This window comes from Melospiza georgiana, chromosome 6 (assembly GCF_028018845.1).
Source record: "Melospiza georgiana isolate bMelGeo1 chromosome 6, bMelGeo1.pri, whole genome shotgun sequence".
NCBI classification, from domain to species: Eukaryota; Metazoa; Chordata; class Aves; order Passeriformes; family Passerellidae; genus Melospiza; species Melospiza georgiana.
Genome location: NC_080435.1, coordinates 27,645,440 through 27,666,450, shown reverse-complemented (window position 1 = coordinate 27,666,450; position 21,011 = coordinate 27,645,440). Strand labels below are relative to the sequence as shown.

General features: G+C 37.1%; 1 protein-coding gene across 1 annotated transcript in view; it reads left to right on the top strand.

Annotated features, from left to right (window-relative positions):
* SPON1 (spondin 1) overlaps positions 1–21,011 on the top strand; it is a 182,983-nt gene that overhangs the window by 34,179 nt on the left and 127,793 nt on the right. The window contains exons 3-4 of the mRNA XM_058025802.1: positions 534–667; positions 20,372–20,445. Coding sequence (XP_057881785.1) covers positions 534–667; positions 20,372–20,445 — 208 coding nt within the window. The remainder of the gene's footprint in view (positions 1–533; positions 668–20,371; positions 20,446–21,011) is intronic.

Genomic DNA, 21,011 nt, shown 5'->3' with positions numbered 1-21,011 from the left:
AACAGAAGGCTTAAAGTACCATCCATGAAACACATATGCAGTGAGAAAGCTATTTTGACATGACACCTTGGAGTAAAATCCTTGGAACAGCAGTTCCAAATCTGCCTCTCTGGCTTTTGACTTGTACCATTTAAACTTTTCTGTTAACCATCAATCAATCAGTCAAAAAAGCAAAAATAGCTGCAGTTTGGACTAAATAATGGAATCTCAATCATCTGAAATGATGAATATTTTATTATTTTCAGTTCATTAATATTTACAGGAACTTCCAGTAATCCAGATCCACAAAAAAAAAAAAAAAGGTTGTTTGCAGTGATGCTCAGAAAGGCCTGAATTCTCTTTACCCAGAACTTTGGGTCTTCAATTCATGCATGTTCTACATAAATTCACTGAAGTTATTCAGTGCTGAGCTGAACAGAGAAAATTATAAATATTCCACCCAAAAGAAAACACGAGCTGACAAAACACAGGTGGAAGGTGTTGGCCATGCAGGTCCTTACCTTTTTCCTGTTCCTCTCCTTCAATTTGCCTAGATCATAGATGAAGAAGAAACCCAGTTCATGAGCAATTGTCCCGTGGCTGTGACTGAGAGCACACCCAGAAGGAGGACACGCATCCAGGTGTTTTGGACAGCTCCTCCCACTGGGACAGGCTGTGTCATCCTGAAGTAAGTATTTTTAAGCCTTTTTAAAGTAAAATTCAGTTAATAAATTGAATAATTATTGGAAATAATGGAGTTGTTAATTCTTTTTTTCTTTTTGGATGCATTTTATTAAGTTTGGTTCTACTTGCAGAGTGAAATGTTAGCAATTTAAAGCCTCAATATTCAAAAGGAAGTCCAAGCCTTCAATAAGCATTGAGTCAGCAACCTTAATTGAACTTGTTTGCCTTCAGTTTCACATAAAAAAACCCCTAAAAAATTGCATTCCTCTGGTGGGTAAAAAACAGGCTCTTTGTTGAGATGGATAATAAAAATGTTCTGCAAAGTCATGATGGTCTAAATGGACCTTTATCAGAAAAAACAGATTTATTTATTTAGAGGTGAATGCTTTCATTTTAGGCCTAGTGATCATTTACTGATATTTTACTATTATTACACACTCTCATGTGGAATCATGCTTTTCAAGCAGTAAATAAAAATAACTCTCTATGTATGTTCACTTTGATTTAGGGTCTCTCATTAGTCTGTAGAACTAAAGAGTGCCAGAGAAATACTGTCCCGTCTCTTAAGACTTTGTTTGCTGTATTTAATTGGACATATTGGTCAAATATTCATGGGCAGTTTGTAATCCTTTGCTTGTTTTGAATCCATGTCTGGGAGAAGCCTTAAAAATTTCTAAGACGTGCCCTGCAGAAGTATTTCAGAGAGGCTTTTCAGTGCTGGGGATGGTGACTTTTAGGCTTTTAAGGAAATGTTATCTCAAAGGTTGTGCTGAAGATAGTTCAGACCAATTCAGGAAAATTGTTTTTTTAGAATTGTAATTGATTTGTCAATTGAAAGAATCCCCTGGTTTTTCAGCTCAAGAATACACTTAAAGCCTTTTCTTTAGCTCGGCACAGACACGTGCACATTAGGCTGAAACAAACCCTGGAAATAAGTTTGGTAATGTTTATAGATGGAATTTTTGAGTGTTGCTTGGCAATCCAGAAGATTCCTTGAGTCTTGCTGAGCTTTTTATCAGTAAAGCTCCTTGGTCTTCCCCCCAGGACTGACCCCCTCTTAGCTGTATAACCAAGATTGCTTAGGGCACTTGCTATTTAAGTAAATTAATAATAAGGGGATGATGCTTTATAAAGAGACAAGATTTAAAATTTAATCCAGTAATGTTATTCAACAACACAGGTTGATATATCTATTTTTTTTCCATTGCTGTCCTAAATAGAATTGGAATTAGAGAGAAAGATGTTTATGACCAGCTATTTACAGTGCGCTGTGGGTGTCTTTGGTGTGTGTGTGCTGCTGGAAAGTGGAGGGAAGTTGTTAAGTACCTTTCAGGAAAAATTAAATGACAAATAAGAGTTTCCTCCCAATGAATGCTTTGTTGGCCTCAGAAGGTAAGGAGCAGCTCCATGCCCAGGACTGTTTAAAGAAAGAATGACCATTATTGAGAGTTGCTGATGCCAGAGATGAACCTCAAAATGTGGCATTTGTTTGTGCTGCAGTGCAGCCCTCCATGGTCCCATGCATAACAACCACTCCTGGCATTAAAAACATTCATATTTTCTCTTTTACATGTAATGATTTGGTGGCATCTGAGTTACAGTTTGTCATCAGCCTTCTTCACAAACCTTCGTTATGGTCCTCTCCCATAGAATAGAATGGAAATTTTGGAAATTATTTAGACATAATTATTGGAACATCAGCATTAGAAATAATTATTTCACGGTTATCCTAGATGATAAAAGAAAAAATCTAAAAGCAAATATTGAAGAGTTAAATCCAAACTCATGAGGGAAAAACTCTGAAACCTTGAACTTTAAGGGAAACAAACCCTCTGTGTTTTTCTTTCTTCTGTATGTGATGGGAGTGAAAATATTTTTTTAATAGTTCAATACATATCTGTGGTGGTGTTCGCAGGGGTCTCAGGATGAGGGAAGAGATGAGAATCTTGACTCCATGTTTCAGAAGGCTGATTTATTATTTTATGATATATATTATATTAAAAGAAAATAATATATTGAAACTATACTAAAGAAATAGAAGAAAATATTACATCAGAAAGTTAGCAAAGAAAAGAAAAAGAATGATAATAAAATCTTGTGACTGACCAGAGTCTGAGACAGCTGGACTGTGATTGGCCATTAATTAAAAACAACCACATAAGACCAATCAAAAATGCACCTTTTGCATTCCACAGCAGCAGAAATTCATTGGTTACATTTCATTTCTGAGGCCTCTCAGCTTCTCAAAAGAAAAAATCTTAGTAAAAAGATTTTTCATAAAATATGTCCATGACACACATCTGTTTCAATCCTTGCAGACTATGATATCTTTGTTTTAGAATTTCCAAAACAGAATGGCAACATTTTGGAGCCTGTTCTGGATCACGAGGATTTACTTTTTTCCCTAGCCTTGATCTGCTGACTTCAATATATTGAAAAGTTAAATGTAGTCATGAGTTAAACGTAACTGATCCATAAAAACTTATTACAGTTTCAGTGCCAAATAATGCAATTTTTTTGTAGTGGTTCAACTAATATAGAGTCTTCCAGGAAGAATTTCCTGAACTAGTAGTGAGGTTTGGGATCAGCTGTTTTTCTGCAGTTTGTGGAGTCTGGTAGCTTTGGTAGAAAGACTTGATCAGATTGGTGTGGTACCTTCCCAGCACAAAATGGCACAGAAAAATGGGAACCTGTGCCTGTAGGGTTCAGTAAGGGATCCTAAATCATTTGACATGTCCACGACTGTGTGTAATGCTAAATTACTGCAAAATTCAAAGCTTAGGGGTAAAAAATATATTTAAATTTGACTTATTGTCATTATTTTGCTTTCTAAACATCTTTCTCTCTGTAGAGACTTAGAATTGTGAGGAGAAAAAAGAAGAAAATGCATTAACATATGATGTTGTGCAGTAATTGTTTACTCAAGAATAATTCATGCATTTTCTTCATTCCCAACAAGATATGACAGTGAAATACACTAAAGGTTTGAATCCTTCTGGACTCTACTGAAACTGCCAGCCTTAAGTGTGCTTTTTTGGGTGCATAAATAGCTGAGGCTCCATTTATCCACATGCTTAGGCCTGTGCTTGAGTCTCACTGAAGAGAAAAAACTTTTATTTTACACTCTGTCTGGGAGACCCTCAAGATTTAAGCCCTCTTTCCTATTTTTCCATTTGGACCTTCCAAGCTGTCATGGTGTGCACATCCTGCTTGTTTCCATGTTCATTTCTCTCCCTATTTTCTTTCCCTTGTTTCTTGTGATTTATTGCACACCAACACGTCAAGATGGGAGGGCCAGGTCGTTCCTTCTTCTTCTGATAAAAGTTTCTGGTTGAAACTTCACTTAACTAGGTTTCTGAGCTCTTCGGAATGCATTTGCTTTTTAGGATCTTTTGAAAACCCACTGTTACAACTTTCTTGAGAAAGATTTATGGGGTTTGTTTTGCAATGTGCAATTACACAGATAAAAATTACACAAACAATAGAGCAGTGGCAGAGCCTGGTGGTGTTTGTATCATCACATGGAAGTAGAGAAATTTTTGGGGTTTTGAACCATGTCTTGGTCAATCTGTTTAAACATATTTTTGAAGTGAATGAAAACTGTTTTAAGAAGCACCTTTCTTTTCCTTCATATAAACTTTCATGCTTGGTTTAGCATATTCTACTTTTCATAAAAAGTAGAACAGTACACATGCATTTTTTTTTAATCTGACAGCTGATACTCAGAGGCTGTGCTTAATTCTGTAAAAAAAAAAAAAAACAACCAAAAAAAAAAAAAAACTCCAAGCAATAGAAATTTATCTTGTTAAACAAGGAAAGTCTAAAGTATAGATTTCAAATAGTGATTCGTCCCATTGACCAATAAAAGGACAATAAAAGTTTATTGAAAGCTTCTTAGCATTGATGGAAAAATCATGGTTTTTTAGGTTGCTTTGAGCCCTAGATTAATCTGGTTTGTTGGATTCCTCAAGACAGTGTCTCAGCTGAGTGTGGGTAAAGGTCTGACCCTTTGGTGGGAAATACAGAATAGGGAGTTTCCTGGAAGTCCTTTAGAATTCTGTGCTAGAACACAAGAGTGAGGAAAATTTGGTCAAGTTTTCTTAGCTTGTCACATATTAAAATTTCATGGTAGGGAGGATCTTGTTAATATCCAAACTGAGTAAATCTGTCAGCTGGTGTAGATCTCATGGAGAGTCAAGTCCTGTGAGATGGTAATTATCTTCTCCTCCTTTAGCATTTGCTGCTGAGGCTGAGATTAATAGTTAAATGCAGTAAATGATGGCCACATGAAGATAAGTTATATTCAATTTACCATTCAGAGAAGAAACCACAGTTTGCAACTGGCTCTTGAACTAATTGGGTTCTCAGACAACTCACGTGACTTGTATGGCAAATGCAGCAAAATTCGTGCAGACAAGGTATTTATTTCTGCTATACATATCGTGCTTAAACAACCAACAAATTAAAATCTGCTATCTGTAAATGCTGTTTATTACCATCAGCACTTGCAGAAATGCACTGGGTTCATGGTGGTGTCTCTGCTGTTTGTTTCTGGCAATGTGTTTTGAGCCATCTCTAGGGAAATCTTTTATAGTTCTTGAGGAAAAGTGTGGAGCTTCTTGTTTTCCTGGATATGTAATTATCATCATGATTTTAATTACATTGCCTCTTGTTTGCATGTAATGAGAGAGCAGAGGAATTTTAAAGAATTGCAGGCTTCTAAATAAAAAGTATAGCATATTCAGTGTATATGAAGCAAAATCTTTTAGATAGTTGTGCTGCTGGAGCAAAGCTGTCATATCCACAAGGACAAATTCAATTCCAGTCCCTGGGTCTGGGCCTTGGATACAACACTCAGTTTCCAGCCTCCTTGTGAGTTCTGACCATCCTCTTCCTCTCAAGCTTCAAAGCTCTGAGGGTGAAGGAACTCCAGTTTTTGAACATTTACCTTTTTATTTCTTGTAGCTTCAAGCATTCTGTTCATTCAGGTCACTTGGCCTGTCACTCTGAGTAAACATTGCGCTGAAATGTGCTGTAGGAGAGACTAAAAAAAGAACCAAGTGTCATAAAAACCTCAGGAGTTCATAACTGCACCTACATCCTGAAACTGTCTTGGTGGGCAGCCAAATCTCTTCTCTGCACTCAAAACTCAGGGTGAGATCCCTGGGCCAGAAACAGAGCATGAGGCACCAGGATAACAAGGCCCAAAATTCACAAGAACAGCTTTGTGGTGTGTAAATTAATATGTCATCAAATCCTCAACCCTGTGTTAAGAGGAGTGCTTATGAGGAAGGCCAAACTGAGGTGCTCAGAATAATTCTGAAATAGAATTTTAATCCTTCTGACTAAAAGTGTTGTTACTATGATTCCCACAAAACCAATATTGCATAAATTTGCCTCCAACAGAAAGAAGTTCCAGTTGCCAGACTGCTTTACACGGGTGGAAGCTGCAGTGCTTCTGAAACTGCTGCCAGTCATGTAAAAACATCTGAGAGATGATCACAGAGCTGAATTTTAAAAACAATACAGAACAAAGAATTATGTGCAGTTACAGATGAAAAATTTGTTTGCAACTTTTCATGCTTGTCCTAAATCTCTCATCAGTATCAATGAGCTGGCACAGAGAAGAGAAGTTGGCCATGGTTTGAATTTATTCAGGTTACTTGACTAAGGTGATGAAATTCTCTCTCGGAATCCAAAATGTGAGGAACTCTCAGAACTTCGGGCCTGCAAGCCAAAGCTTGGAATTAAAGACAGGATTTGATCTGAAGCCTTGGAAAAGGCTTCCACACTTAGGTGCTAGAGGCAAGAATGTGAATTTATAGCTTAAAGCAGAGACAAGCTTTACTTTTCCTTTACTTCAGCTATGTAAAGGAAAGTTTAGAGGTTTGGAGTTTAAGATATAGAAATTAAAGTAGCTACAAAGGTAAACAAGCAGTTTAGAATGCAGCACTGTAGGTTTGTGTGTCATAACATGATTGCTAAGAAAGCTTACACTGTGGTATGGGTCCGTAAGATGAAATATTTAAGGATTGGGTCAAAACCATAAATATCCTTGTTGGCAATGTTTTATTGGTCAATAAATCCTTAAAATGTCTTGTAACTGAGGGTCTTGTGGCCTTCTGAGCCATGCAGTGAAGGTGGGAGCTGAACTCACCCTTCCTGCCTATGCAGAAGATAAGAAAATAAACTTCATCAAAAACAACTCAGAGGTCCCATCTCTTAACTCATTCAAAATTCCTTCAAAAATCCCCATAGTTCTCTAAGTAGATTTTTGTTCCTCTCTGATGTTTTAATCACTAAAACATTTCCCTTTTTTTTTTTTTTTGTAGGGCCTACTAACCCCAACACACAGGATTTTCCTTGATTTGTTGGGATACTTTTTTGAAGCAGATGAGCACAAGTGGCACACAGCTGACAAACAATGAGAAATTCACTTTAAAATTGTGCCTCTAAATTTTCCAAACATAAAAACTAGCAACACTGAAACCTAGAAACCAAAACTAGAAACCTTGCTTGCTTGAATCAGGTATTAAATTTGTTATTCTGTCCTTTCCACTCATGCTCTCAGATTGTGCAGACACTTCATGTCAACAGTTTTACCTGTTTATTAGAGTGCTAACAGTGAGCACAGCTGTAAAGCATTTACTGACAGCTTGCCATTATGAATAAATAACAACAGCCAAGGAAAAAGAGAGACCAGCCTGCCCTCCTTGCCTAGAAAGGGGCTCTGTTTATGGAACAACAGAAGATAAAAGTTTTCATGTTATAAATAACTTTATTCTTTTTCCTAGGTGAATCAGTGAGTCTTCTACATGCAGAGAAATTTTTATAATTTCTGTACTCCTATTTTTAAAACAATCAAAATCTTTGTATTCCAGTTAACTACCACATGACAGCATCTCCTGAACTTCATTTTTGATAGAGATAGCAGCAGTATATCCTCCTATTTCATAGCTTAAATAGAGTGTTTTATGTAGATATTTTAGGTATTTTTTACAAAATTAAGATAGCAAACTAAGATATCTCTGTGCATCCTAACAGCCCAGAGAACAAACCTTTGATAGATAGAAAATGTGCCATTTTCAATTGTGAGATCCTTTGGGTGTGCCTTCATTTTTTCCCATTCTTGGCTTTTAGGAGATGTAACAGAAATGTGCCCAGTTTTAAATGGCCATGGGCATGGGTTGAGAATGAACAGATTTGGGTCCATCACTGTCCTTCAACACTGGGTTATTATGCATTACTCAAAAATTTTTCAATTATTTCCTGTTTTCTCAAGAGCAGCTAGTGGCCAGTGACTCTTTATAAATTCCTGCAGGCTAGAAAAGCTTGTATTGCTATCCTGGTTCCTTAAAAATGAATTAAATATTGTCTTCATCCAGCAATTTTATTTTTTTTAAACAAATAGGACAAAAGTCTAAACTTTTAAATGAAACTGACTTAGAAACCTATATTTTATTTCATAGATGAAACACCTACAGAGAGTTTGTGTTAGGAAGAAAGAGAAGAAAACTGCATTTTTAGATGGATTCTAATTCATACCACCTCTATTATTAGGTGTAAAAAAAGCACATTTTATCTCAATATATATGGTAGCAGCCCCCTGGATCTCCATTTAAAACCAAAAGCCATTTCACTTTCGTTTTCTCACAGGTTAATATTGCTCCTTTTACATCACATGTGAATTTGGAAAGCGTTAAAAATGGATTTTCTTACAATTTTGTGGTCTTTTAGATAATCTATTTTATGCTGCAATAATTAAAGTAATCCTATAAAATCTAGTTAGGTTCATTCATATGATGTTTTGTTTGTAAAGATGTAGTGTTGCAAAACAGCTTAATGGTTTTGTTATTCAAGGATGGGTTTGTTCCTTGAGGAGAGCAAAACCAGAAAAACAGTGAGAAAAACAGGGTAAGGAGAAGGGTGGTGGTCTTTCTCTAGCAGCAGAGGGAATGTAGTTATGGCTTTATTATGGAAGATAATATTTTAAAACTTTTTTGCACTCTACCTTGAAAATGTCTACAATAATTTAATATTTTTTTTTAAAAATCCATGTTACAGATTTTTGTGGTAAACTGAAGGCATGTGCAGTTACTTTCATCGTTCTGTATAATTTTTGTTTTTTTCACAAATGTAAAACAAGCTGTTTCGTAGGAAAGAAAAAGATTGTGCATGGGTGTGCAGTGGGGTAGAGATTCAGGCATTGGAAAAGTTCAACATGCCCTATCACAAGAAAGTGATATCTGTTACATCTTTGATCATCATTGTGTTTTCTCCAGACTTTGTGGGGAAATTCTTCAATAAAAAAAGAATTAACAAGGTTAACAGTGGACACGAACACAGAACAGTCAGAATTCACCTGTACCCTAATTTGGCATTTTCCAAAACCACACAGGACATTTAAAACTCCCATTTTTATTTTTTTAACCACTATCCACTCAGAGTTCTTTGCTCCTTCCAGGTTCTCAACACTGTTCGAAGGGCACTGGTGTGTTCAAATTGTGCATTTCAAAAAGTCATGTGAAGAGGAAAATGAGGTGCAGTGCTTTCTAAAGTTCCTAATTTCTGACCCCTAACCTGAAGATAAATGAGGAACCTATAAAAATTGATGACAGAATGGACTTTAACGAACTGCCCAAGCCTTTTCTCTCTGACTTTCCTGGGTGCTTGTAGTGTGTACTATGATCAGGCTTCCCCTGCACCTGTGTATTTACAAATCCAAATAGATGTAGGAAAAACGAAGAAAATGTTTCTTCAATACTTTTTCTTATTGACAGAATTTGCCTCAGAGCAAGGTAAATCCTCAAGTAATTATTAATTCTATTTACATATCCTAGAGGAAAGTGCCAAAAAGTATTTAAGACATGTCAGGAGAGATGTTCTGAAATCTGATTTTCTCTGACTTTTTGCTACCTGCTCAAGTGGAGAAATAAAACAGTAAGCTGTGATTTCTTTCTGGCTGAGTCTCTGGGACAGTCTGCATTTTCATAAATTTGAAATAGTGGGATGGAAGAAAAAAAAATCAGCTCTGTAATTTGCTTGTTGTTTGCTGTTTGTAATGAAAATCATTGTTAATTTAGGAGCCCGACAGCTGCAGGACATTTGCCATTCGGCAGCAGCTGTCAGTAGCACTCTGGTTTATTTTGCAAACAGATGTTTAATTTGACTTCAAGGCCATTGTCATTTTCTGAGGGGAAACAAAGAGAGAAAAGGAATAGAAATAATAATGATAGTCATAATTTGATTTCCTTTCAAAACATAAAGAGTGTCACTATTGATGGCATCAGAAGCATTGTCATTTTTTATTACTGAATGTTTGAAATCAGCTTCTTTATAACTGCCTGAAGTTATGCATGGTAATTCATGTTAAGGAATTGATTTGTCTTGTGTCAGGAACTGAAGGCTTTATTTTATTGTAATGTGATACATTTTTAAAATATGCATTTTATTCATGAATCAAAATGTCATGCTGTTTCTGCAGGTCACAGATAAAGAGATTTTGGTCTCTTTATTGAAACCAGCACTCCAGTGGGCTCAAATATGTTTTGCTTACTGTAGTATGGTGGTGTTTTCATTGCACATCAGTGAATGTGAAGGGCAAATTGAGTACAGCAGTGATGAAAGGAGGTAATTAAAAAGATAAGTAGTGTAATTTTAAGTTTTGGTAACAAAGGATTTTATCCAGTCTGTGCCTAGTGATTGAGGCTTTAACTAAACCTGCTGTTACAACATTTTGGCAGGATCTTCCATTATTCAAAATGTCTATTGACCCAGATAAAGGGATGCAGATGAGCAGTGAATGTTCTCAATCCTACAGCACACTGGTGGTTCCTAGACATTACAAAGTCTAAGTTAGTCACAAATGTGGCAGAAATGGTCACTTGCTTCCTCACAACACAATCAGTATTTCAAGATTGTGTTTTGTGAGGGTGTGTGGCCAATCCTGCAGCTAAATGTAAGCTGCACTGCAGGTATGGGACGAAATTTCCATCAGAGAAACTTTTCTAGCAGGCTGATGTAAGAATTTGGTGAGGTGTCTGCGTGCCTGCAGGAATCCAGAGCACATTCTGCAGGTACAACTTCTAGCACAGCTCTGTTACACCGTGAAAGGCAAATGCACGAATTTGTGCTGGATTCTGGCCATCCTTCCTTGGGGTGAATAGTCTTTCAGGTCTCATGTGGGTTTACATTTGTCAGCTGGAGAATCCCTAAGAGCTCAGTAAGGGTCTCAGAACCTGAACACTCTATTTATCTTGATTCTTTGCTTCACGTAAAGCACCACAAAATCAATTCTGATTTGTTCCCTTAAAGGAGCAGCTATTTGTGTGGTTGCAGCTCTTTAGAAATTCTTGAAAGGCAGAAAAACCATCCAGAAATGGAATTTTTCTTTGCATGAACCCGCTGTGGAATTGATTGGTTTTGTCTTTCTCATTACCTGCGTTGACAATTTCAGGGCTGTTGCGAAAGAATTGAAACACTAAATTCAACCAATAATTGGGTGGGCCATTCCTTTCTTTTCCTTTCAGTAATTAGGTGCCCACTTTTTCCATCTTTTCTACATCATTAGACATGCATTAAGTATCTTTGCTCTCTGAACAGCAGCAGCCTGGACGCTTTTTCCTTGCTTTCCCCAAGAAATGGATTTGTTGCTCCATCAGTTCACTGCTCCAGCAGAATATAGTTTGAAGCCTTGCAATGCACCAGAAAGCACATTTAATTTTTTTTTTTTAATGGTTTCTGGGTTTCATTTGCTGCAGAAAGGTCTGGGTTGCAGGCCTGTGCCTAGGGAGGGACTGAGCTCTGCTTGTTAGAGGGATAATGAGCTTGATGCTCCCTCACTGCTGTGTGTGGAGCCCCAGGATAACCCTAATATGAACCAGCTCATTTCAGTTTTACAGATTACCTGTCAGACTGCTGCTTGCCATAGATTTCTCTGAAAATGGAATATATACCAGTTTTATATACAGGGAAATAAATTTGTGCTCTCTTACGATGCAACTGCCTGGCAATGGTGGCTAAAGTAGATGCCTGATGATACAAGAAGCTCATATAAAAAATATGTTCCACATGCAGAGGTGTTGAGGCACCACCATGATTGCTCATAAAGATGTTGTCTTGCTCATCAGGTTTAATTTAGACAGCAAAATATTAATAAAAGGCATTTGTCTAATTTCTCTGAATTAATTGTGGCCAAAAAGTTGTCTTCAATATGGCGAAGAAACAGAAATAGTTACCGTTCTTCCCACTTTTATAATAGTAATCTGTATTTCTGCCACACAGTTTTACTCACAAAATGCTAAATATGTCCAGACAAGTAAGTAGAATGAAGCTAAACTGAAGAGGAGGCAAATTTGACAGGTACTTGGATATGTGTTGTCTGCATTGTCTTTTTCAGCAAGTGCCTTGGCTCAGTGAGAATAAAGTTCTATGTGCTTTTCTGGTTTTTCAGTGGCCAGTCACGCCTCATAATAAATTCAGGCTGCAATTCCCTTCTGATTAAGTGAAAGTGAGGTTGGTAATTGATTTCAGGAGAAGGTCAGTCAGGTGTCACTAGAGTGTCCCCTAACAGGAGCACAACACAGTGGGACACATCTGGGTTTTCTAAACATCCTCCACATCAGTATATCTGTAAATTTTATATTTTTAGTTTTCAAAGCATGCAGGTTTTTTTCTGTCTCATTTTCAGTTTGAATGTTTGGCGGCAACAAATAACTCCCCACTATAATAAACAAAATCACCTTGTGTTTTTGTCTAGAAGATCAGGGAATTTTTTTTCCTCATTGCTTCAGTTTCAAAGCCTAGACCAACATTTGGAAATGTTTTGATGGAACTGCTTGGTTGTCAGTCTCAAACCCATGATGGATTCACCTGTTTCCCATACAGGTGCCTGAAGGAGCATCCTGGCTTTTCTCCACAAATTCTGAACAATGAAGTCTCTATTTCCTCCTCTATCTCTAATCACACTTGGTGTATCTCAATTATCCACATTAAAACATCTCCCTCTTGGACTTTCTAATGAAGTTAAGAATCTCATTAACTGCACTTTTGTTCCATAAAATGTGGTAGGGATGAATTCCAGTACCTTGTCTATGCCTGCTTCTCGATATAAAGGGTGATTTATCATCCTAATCCCCGTCATTACTGCTTGCTACTGTTCACAATGCTCCTTTAATAGTCTTATTCATGTGCTCTCCTGGTCCCTGTGATTGAGGGAGATACAGAGCCTGGATCTTTTGCTTAATCCCTGCTCCTCTAAGCACAGTTGTAATCACTTCCTCTGTGAAATGCTGACCTTTATCCGGATCAGCTTCAGGAACCCCACTGAGGCAAAAAGCTTCTTGAGCCTGTAGGGTTTATTTCCTCCCCCTGCTGCTGCATGTTGTTGTGCAGAAAATGCATAAAATCACCGTGAAAAGGAACCACAATCTTGCAAGGATTTTCATTACCCCAGAGTGATTTGGGGGGTTGATGTTTATAATTTCATTATAATCACACCCTCAGTCTGACAATGCACTGCTGCAGAAAGGAGATATGCCTGGGCTTGGTTCTCACCCTTCCTTTGCATGTCTTGGACAATTTCTGATCCATTTCCTAATCTGTTTCTGTACCCTTCAACACTGCTGTTTCCTTATCCCTGAAAGTATTTTTCTGATTTCCATGTGTTTAGCAATTCCTCTTTCTCCATCATTTCTTTGCTCTGCTGTAGCCAAAGTGCAGCCAGTGCCACTGGTGTTGGCTGCTGATGAGACATGAGGAGGTTGTATGATTTTGGCATTTTTAGGGCTGATGTGGGAAGAGCAAAGACCCTGATGTGCAAGTTCCCTGCCATTGCATTCTCCAAAATCCTGTGTGCCAAAATTTGGCAGCAGTGTTTGCTGCAAACGCCTGCTGCAGGGAATTTTGGCAAGGAGAACATTTGTGTGAGCTGGAGGCAGTGCTCCCACACTGCTCTTAGCCAGGAGCAGGTGTTAAACAATGGAGAAGCTTGCTGAAAACAACCCTCATAGTGCGGAAGAACTTAATGGATTCATTTGATCTGTCTTTCATAATTATGTTTTTCAGAAGCAGGGTGGTCTTTCAGCTATTTCTTGAACACAATTTGAATTTGCCTTCTTCCCAATGTAGTGCCCCTTCAGAAAGAGGGAAATGGAGGAGTTACCAGTAACAACTCTGTCATTGGTCCTTTATTTTCTTGCATTTCCCTGCACCCCTGTCTTTCAGCGTGAACACCCAGCATTGGGTGTTCTGGCATTATGGGGCTGAATGCTCAGTGGGCTGAGCAGCCCCAGCTGTCAGGGAGAGCTCTCAGAACAGCCCAGGTAGAGGAGATTCAGCTGTTTCAGGTATTAATTCTTGACAGGTGAGATCTGTGGCTGGGCTGCACTAAAGAGCTGACAAGTCCCTTCTGATGGCTCCAGCTCCACTCAACCTCGAGTGCTAAAGACATTGCATCAAAAACTTCCTCAGGGAAATACATTCATAACAGGAAGGTCTCTTTTAAGAAGGAATAATAAGCATTTTGATATTAAATGAAGTTATCTTTGTTTCAGTGGGTGTTAATTTGTTCCATTAATTGTGGAGCTCACCTTCAGGCTCCTGTCAATTCAAATGAAGTGAAGATTTTCTTTTCAGATTTGAAAGCATCAAATGCTTCATTCCAATCTAGATTCCTGCTACTGACTATCCATTAATCAGTATTTGATGAATGGATGGGCTTTGTTAGGATATTGCTTTTGACAAATAAATTTTTTTCTGTGCAAGAAAATTATGTTCTCATTTAAACATAATTTCAATATATTTCTAGTTTACAGATTTTAAAAAATAGTAGGAGAATGACAGCTCTTATTTTTTGGTTTATCTTCAAATTCTTTTACTTAATGCTTTATAAATATTAAAAATATAGCATAATTTTTCCTAAAGTTTTGGATTATTTTTTCTGGCTTCATTAAGTCATGGTCATGCTTAAATTTTGCTTTTGGGGTTTTTTCAAATATATATAAAAAAGTAGTGTTTCTTTTTTTACTGCCCCAACCTGGAGAAGGAGAAAGTGATTCAAGTGGGGAGGGAGAGTGTGAGTGGATTATAAAGATTAAAAGCAATGTTGTGAAAGGGAAAAGATGCTTTTGTTTGGTCTCAGCTGGCCTTGTGGGCTGTGCAATCATGGCAAAATAATAATAATAATAATAATAATAAATGATATATATTTTTATATATAATATAATATGTTTTGTATATAATGTACATAATATAATATAATATATAATAATAACAATATTATTAGTAGTAGTATTAGTATTATTAGTATGTGGTTGGATTTCTTCCCCACCCTGCTATATCAGGTAAAACAGGCTGGCAAAAGGGGCATGGTCTGAACACCCAAAGAAATGAAGTTTTTCAGTTCCCTGTACCAGTGGGTGAGTGTTATAAAGGTTGCAGAGACCTTAGGCAGAAATAAATTGCAGCTCAAGAAGTGTTTTTTATTTTGCTTTATTTTTCATTTTGTTTTTAGGATTTGTTAGTTAGCACACAGGTGCTTTGCATTGGTTAGCTGAGTTTTCAGGTAATAGGACTTTGGGCTTACTAGCTTGGAAAAAAGCCTATAGTCCCACCTTTGGTAGATTGTTTCCATCTACTCTACAAAAGCACTACTTAGAATAATGAGATAAATCCTTTCTCCAAACACTCAGTCCTATCCAATATGCTCTAATTACATCCTATAATGCTTAGCTCTGAAATTCATAGAGATTTCTGCAAAAAGTGGGGACTGTCATAATCCCTGGTGAAGATACAGCCCATGAACAGCAATGGGCTTTAAGTGATGTTGCTTTTTTGTTTCAGTTTCTTTTTTATTTTTTTTAATTTTCTTTTGCAAGTAACAGGTGTAGCATTCCTGTCAGAAATTACCATGTCAGTACAACTTCTTATCCCAAAGATTTCCATTTAATATTTATGTCCTGTGGCCATTCAAGCAAAGAACAGAGAGATTTTTCTGAGGGAAAATATAAGACAGCAGCTTGTACAGCTGTGCTTTCCCCCAGAGCTTTTTGCTGTGTTATATTCACATATTGAATATGATGGCCAAATTACTCCTGTGTGGGTGTGTGGTGGCAGCTCTGAGTGGGACATGAAGACACCAAAAGGATTTGGGAGCAAGAGGAAATGTGCAAGAAAAGCTTTAGAGACCTTTGCTTTTGCTGTGATGCTTCTCTGAGTTGTATTTTCTGACAGTACACGTGAAATGTTGAAAAAGTAAAGCTGGAGAAGGATACTCTGGTGTGTATTTATGTGCTGGAGTTTTCAGAAGTGATCATGGTTGTTTGTTTTGCATGGGGCTAATCTAGTGGAGAAAAGCAGGAATGTAAATGTGGAATTATGTCGCCACTGGTGAACTTCATGTTAATTTTACTGTGTTTTATCAAACATCAAGTGTGGGTTGTTTAAATAACCTGTGTTAACAACACACTTAAAAACAAATTAATGAACAAACCCCAAAAAATGACAACAGAAATTGCATCTTTTGTTATGCCTTAAATAAAACATTTTGCTGCAAATTTTTAGAATGTTGACCCTTGTCAGCAACGGCAGCTGGCAGATTCTGGTGTAGATGGAGCCTGTCTTGGCTAAGCCAGCACACTTTCCTAAGTGAAAATTGTTTTGAAGAATGTGGTTGTCAAATATATATATCAAATGTGGTAGTCAGTGTAAAAGTTGCTGTACGTCTGTTGGCTAAAGGGTTGTACAGGCTTTCAGAGGATTGATTTCTTTTTAATAAAAATCTCCTAAATATTAGAAAAAGAAGTAAATATTGTTGGCAAACTGGGAGTCTGTGCTTTCCCTGACCTTGCAAGTGCTTGTCAGAAACATGGAGCTGGCTTTATTTTTAAGACATAGAAGGAAATAAAATCAGAACATCCTAAATAATTCATTAGAATGACACAACCCAATAGCATCAACAAAATTACAGCAGATGTAAATTCATGGTTTTCACACCACTTTCTAGTGTTCAAGTAAATGGTATATTTAGAAATTCTTTGTCTCCAAAAGTAACCACAAACCCAAAAAGGAAAACAAATTTAACATCCTGTTAATTGTTCTGGGTGGGAAACAACTTATCATACTGTAATTAAATCAGTGAGGCATGGAATAATTAATGAAAATAATTTTGATAGCTAGAAGAGTAGGACAAGGTTAACTCATAGGCAATATAGAGCAGGAAAAATGTCTTATCTACAGCTCAGTAAATTATTATTATTTCTCAACATCCAAGTAAAACTTGGAGTTTCCTCACCAGCTCTGACAAAACCTTTTTATTCAAATGTAACTCTAATATTGTACTTAATGGTTTTGATGTAAGTTTAGAAAATGTCATAGGAACAATTCTTACAAATCCTCTTCCTTACTTCTTTTGTCACATCACTACACCCACAGAGGTAATTTAAAATAAGAGTATTTCTTTTCATGCTAGGGTTTGAAAAAGGGAGTGAGGAAAACAATCTAAAGCTGTTTCTATGGAGGAAAGGAAAGGAAGAGAGAGAGAGAGAGAGAAAGAAAGAGAGAGAGAAAGAGAAAGAAAGAGAGTGAGAGAGAAAGAGAGAAAGGGAAAGAAAGAGAAAAAGAGAAAGAAAGAGAAAAGAAAGACCCCAAACTCTGTTCTGTGGTCTGACTCTGTTTCTGGTATGAACTGGGGTATTCCCAAGGCTGGCGTGAAGTTTTATGGTTTATGACATTTCCTGTTTCTTAATATCCCAAATGCAATTTCTGTGCCTTTGGCAGAGCTTTTCCCAGCAGGATGGCGCAATTGTTGTGGAGCTGGGCTGCAGAGGGAATTTCTTATCCCATGGAAATCTTTTGAGGCTAATTTCTCCCACTGCCCTCTCATGTTGTCCGACCAAACCAAGCCAGGACAGGGACAGCCCAAAGTGGCATTGCCAAAGCAAACATTGCAGAAGCAACCAGATATCCTTTCCTTTTCATGTGAGAACTGAAACACAGAAATAATGACAGTTTTTGGACAGTTCATTTGGTTGGTTTTCTTCAGTAAAGCCGGTGTTGCCAGGTGTAGAAGTGCCTGTACCTGACAGTTTTGCTCCTTAGTTTAGAGGTGGAAAAATGCAAATCCAGAAGCCTTGCCTTGAAGAAAATGGGAAATAAACAAGGTTTTTTGAGACAAATTTATTTCCTTTTGCCTTTATCCATCATTTTCTGATAGTCAGAGAGAAAAAAGCCAACAAGAAAAACAAGAAATTGAAGATCCACCTATATATATTAATATGAGAGGGAAAGAAATTGGATTGCTCCTTTCCCATGAAGTTCAGACAGCACTGGACATTTGAAGTGATGGGAAGGATTTATGTAAATTAAACAGACCTTGTGTAAGTTCTTAAAAGCTATTTTGCCTCTCTCTAGAAGTTCACCATTCCATTTTTAGCCATTTTTTGTAAGCCTTGAAGCCAAAGGTAAGAATCCTTAGTCCAAAGATCAGAACTTTTATGGAATAAAAATAAAATTTAACACAAAAATTATGTTTAAAAAAGGGGGGAAAAAAGTAGTTGTAAAAACTAGCAAATACATTGAACAGATGTTTTGGTCTATGTTCAGTCTAGAAGCTGATTATTAAAACAGTTAATCTTTTAAAGTTATTTATGATTATTTGTAGAGTTCTGTGCCTGCTTTTGATAGTTATGTAGCCATATAATGTGCCCATCCTGGTGCATTTGGAATCAGTCCAAAACCTCCCATTTAAATTATTGGCTCACCATACAGTTTCAAATACAGGTGAGGAGACAACGGTTTAGAAAGCTGTGAAGCTGTTCTTGTTAGTAAAGGAACTGTTCCCTTGACATTTTACAGTGACAAGCTAACTGCAGCAAAAAGAACAATACAAGTACACTTCAGGCTTCAAATAATCTTTATTTTCTTTTCTTTTCTTTTTTTTTTTTCTAAAATAACTGCTTCTCAAATACCCACAATACCTTTGTTACCTGCAGAATTGAGATCTTTATCAAACAACTGATTTTGTATTTGTGTGGATTAAGATAATGGAATGATTTAGATTGGAAGGGACTTCTGGAAGTCATGTAGTCCATTCTCCTGCTTGAAGTAGGTGCTGAACATCAGTTTGCTTGTTCCCTCAGCAGGTTGCCAAGGCATGGATCTCATCAAGTTTTGAATATTTCCAGAGATGAATGTTGCACAAACTCTGTGTAGCCCATTCCATGGTTAAATCTCTGTGATTAGCCTGATGGTGTGAGAGGTTTTCCTTGTATCTGCACAGCATTTCTTGTGCCCCCACTTTCTGTCTCCTTGCAGTGTAGCATCCAAAAACTCTTAAATTTGGCTTTGGCTTTCAGTTTGAAGGCTGGGAATGTTAAGGAGCATGACACTGTCACAGGGTGCCCATTGGGCTCTTATTCTTCCTAGTAGTAACTCTGGTAGTTGTGTTTGTTTCATTTTTCCCCCCATTTATTTCTTAGAAACCCTGAAGAAGGTTCCTTCAGAAAGGATTGAGAGTTTTTTGCACCCTTTCCAGGCTGATGCAGCTTTAAGAGGTTTGCAAAACCCAGCTTTTCTCCCGGGTGCTTTGTAAGGTGAAAAGAAGGATTCCTTCCTCTCCTACGCTGGCCTTGCATCTTGGCAAAGAAAGCACAAAAAAAACCTGCCTCTTATTTTTGATATTTTTATGGGTGGGATGTTGTCAAAGGAGGGTTACATGACTGCAGCAACACATCTGAGCACACTTTCCTACTCAGTTTTCCTCCTGTCATGAGTGAGGAGTAGTTCTAGAAAGATTAAGATAATTATTTGATTAATACTGAAGGAAGACAAGAAATTGGCCCTTGCTGTTTGGTGTTTTGTACAAGTGATGGTACAAAATGTTGCAGGAAGAATGTGTACTTGTGCTGGTAAACAAGGAAGAGTGCCAGCTCCCAAAGCATACTGTCCTCAGGAGGCTCTCTGTCCATAGATTGGCTTTGAATTTAACCAAAATCTGGTTTTCTTATGGAAAGAATATAAAGCTTTCATGTGAATATAATTGATATAGTTAAAGATGGTCCAAGAAGGTTGTTAAAGTTTATTTGGCATTAAATATATCCAGCCCCCTCAAATGAGGAACTGAGGCACCGAGGCTTAGTAATGTACATTTGGTTTGAACTATAAGCCTCAATAAAATACTCCGGATTTAATTAATTTTAAAGCAGCTTGTCTTTTGGAACCTGTGAATTTCTTTCAAAGACTTTACCTTATGCCAGCTTTTTTCCTAACTTCTGTTTTATGTGATATTTGCACTGGGTTGCTGTCATATATCAGAAGTACTTATCTTTTTAGAATGCCATGTAATTTCCTATGAACAGCTGCTCACTATAGCTGTGCTATTTTTTTGACTGAAATTGAATACAACTTCAGTATTTTAATATGAGATTTGATTGAAATATTGAATGCTCAGTTGTCTGTCATGCATTTCAAAAGCACAGGTCCTCACTGTATGCCTATGACCACTTCTTTGGAGGTAAATAAATTTCAGGCTTCTGTAAAATGTGATGAAATTAAAATGCAAGTTGAAATAAAAATATCTTATCTGTAATTCCATGTTGTATTGTCAGTACAGGGAAGTATAATCATGTCTTAGCAGTCATTTATGACTCATTTTCTTTTTTCTTTGAGAAATAAACATGTTTCAAACTTTTTGTTCCCCTCCCCTTTGTAGAGCCAGTATTGTGCAGAAGCGCATAATTTATTTTCAAGATGAGGGCTCTCTCACCAAAAAAATCTGTGAACAAGGTAAGGTAAAGTAAAATATCTCTTTGACCTCCTCATTTTGTTTTGCATTTTTCTCCTAACATTTTGTCTCAAACTAAAGTTTTGAGTTCTTGGACAGGTTGAGATTTGGGCTCTTCCATTCAGTTATGTTCTTCCTTATCACATATACTCCAACAAATAAAATCTTCTTTGCCTCCCCCTAAAGTGCTACTTGCAATTCTTTACCTGCTCTTTGTGTGATACCCATTGGTTTCCAGAGCACTCTGTTATTGAATCCTGGGATATTTCATCCTTTCCTAAACCTAAACGTTGCACCTGGTTATTGCATCCAGCTGGACAATTCATTTATTTTGTCTGTTCAGAAATTTCAAGCCCATTGTGTTTTGAGATCAGCTGAGGTTTTTCCTTATCAGATAGAAACCAGAAGGAAACCCCTTTAGAATGTGAAGATAACTGAAATATTAATGACTTCTAGCTGAAAATTGTGGATTTAAACTATTTTATCCACTTATAAATATGGTACAGCTATTTCAGGCTTGTCCTTTAGTCTAACAGCAAACCAAATTTAAAAAAACCAAACCCATGTT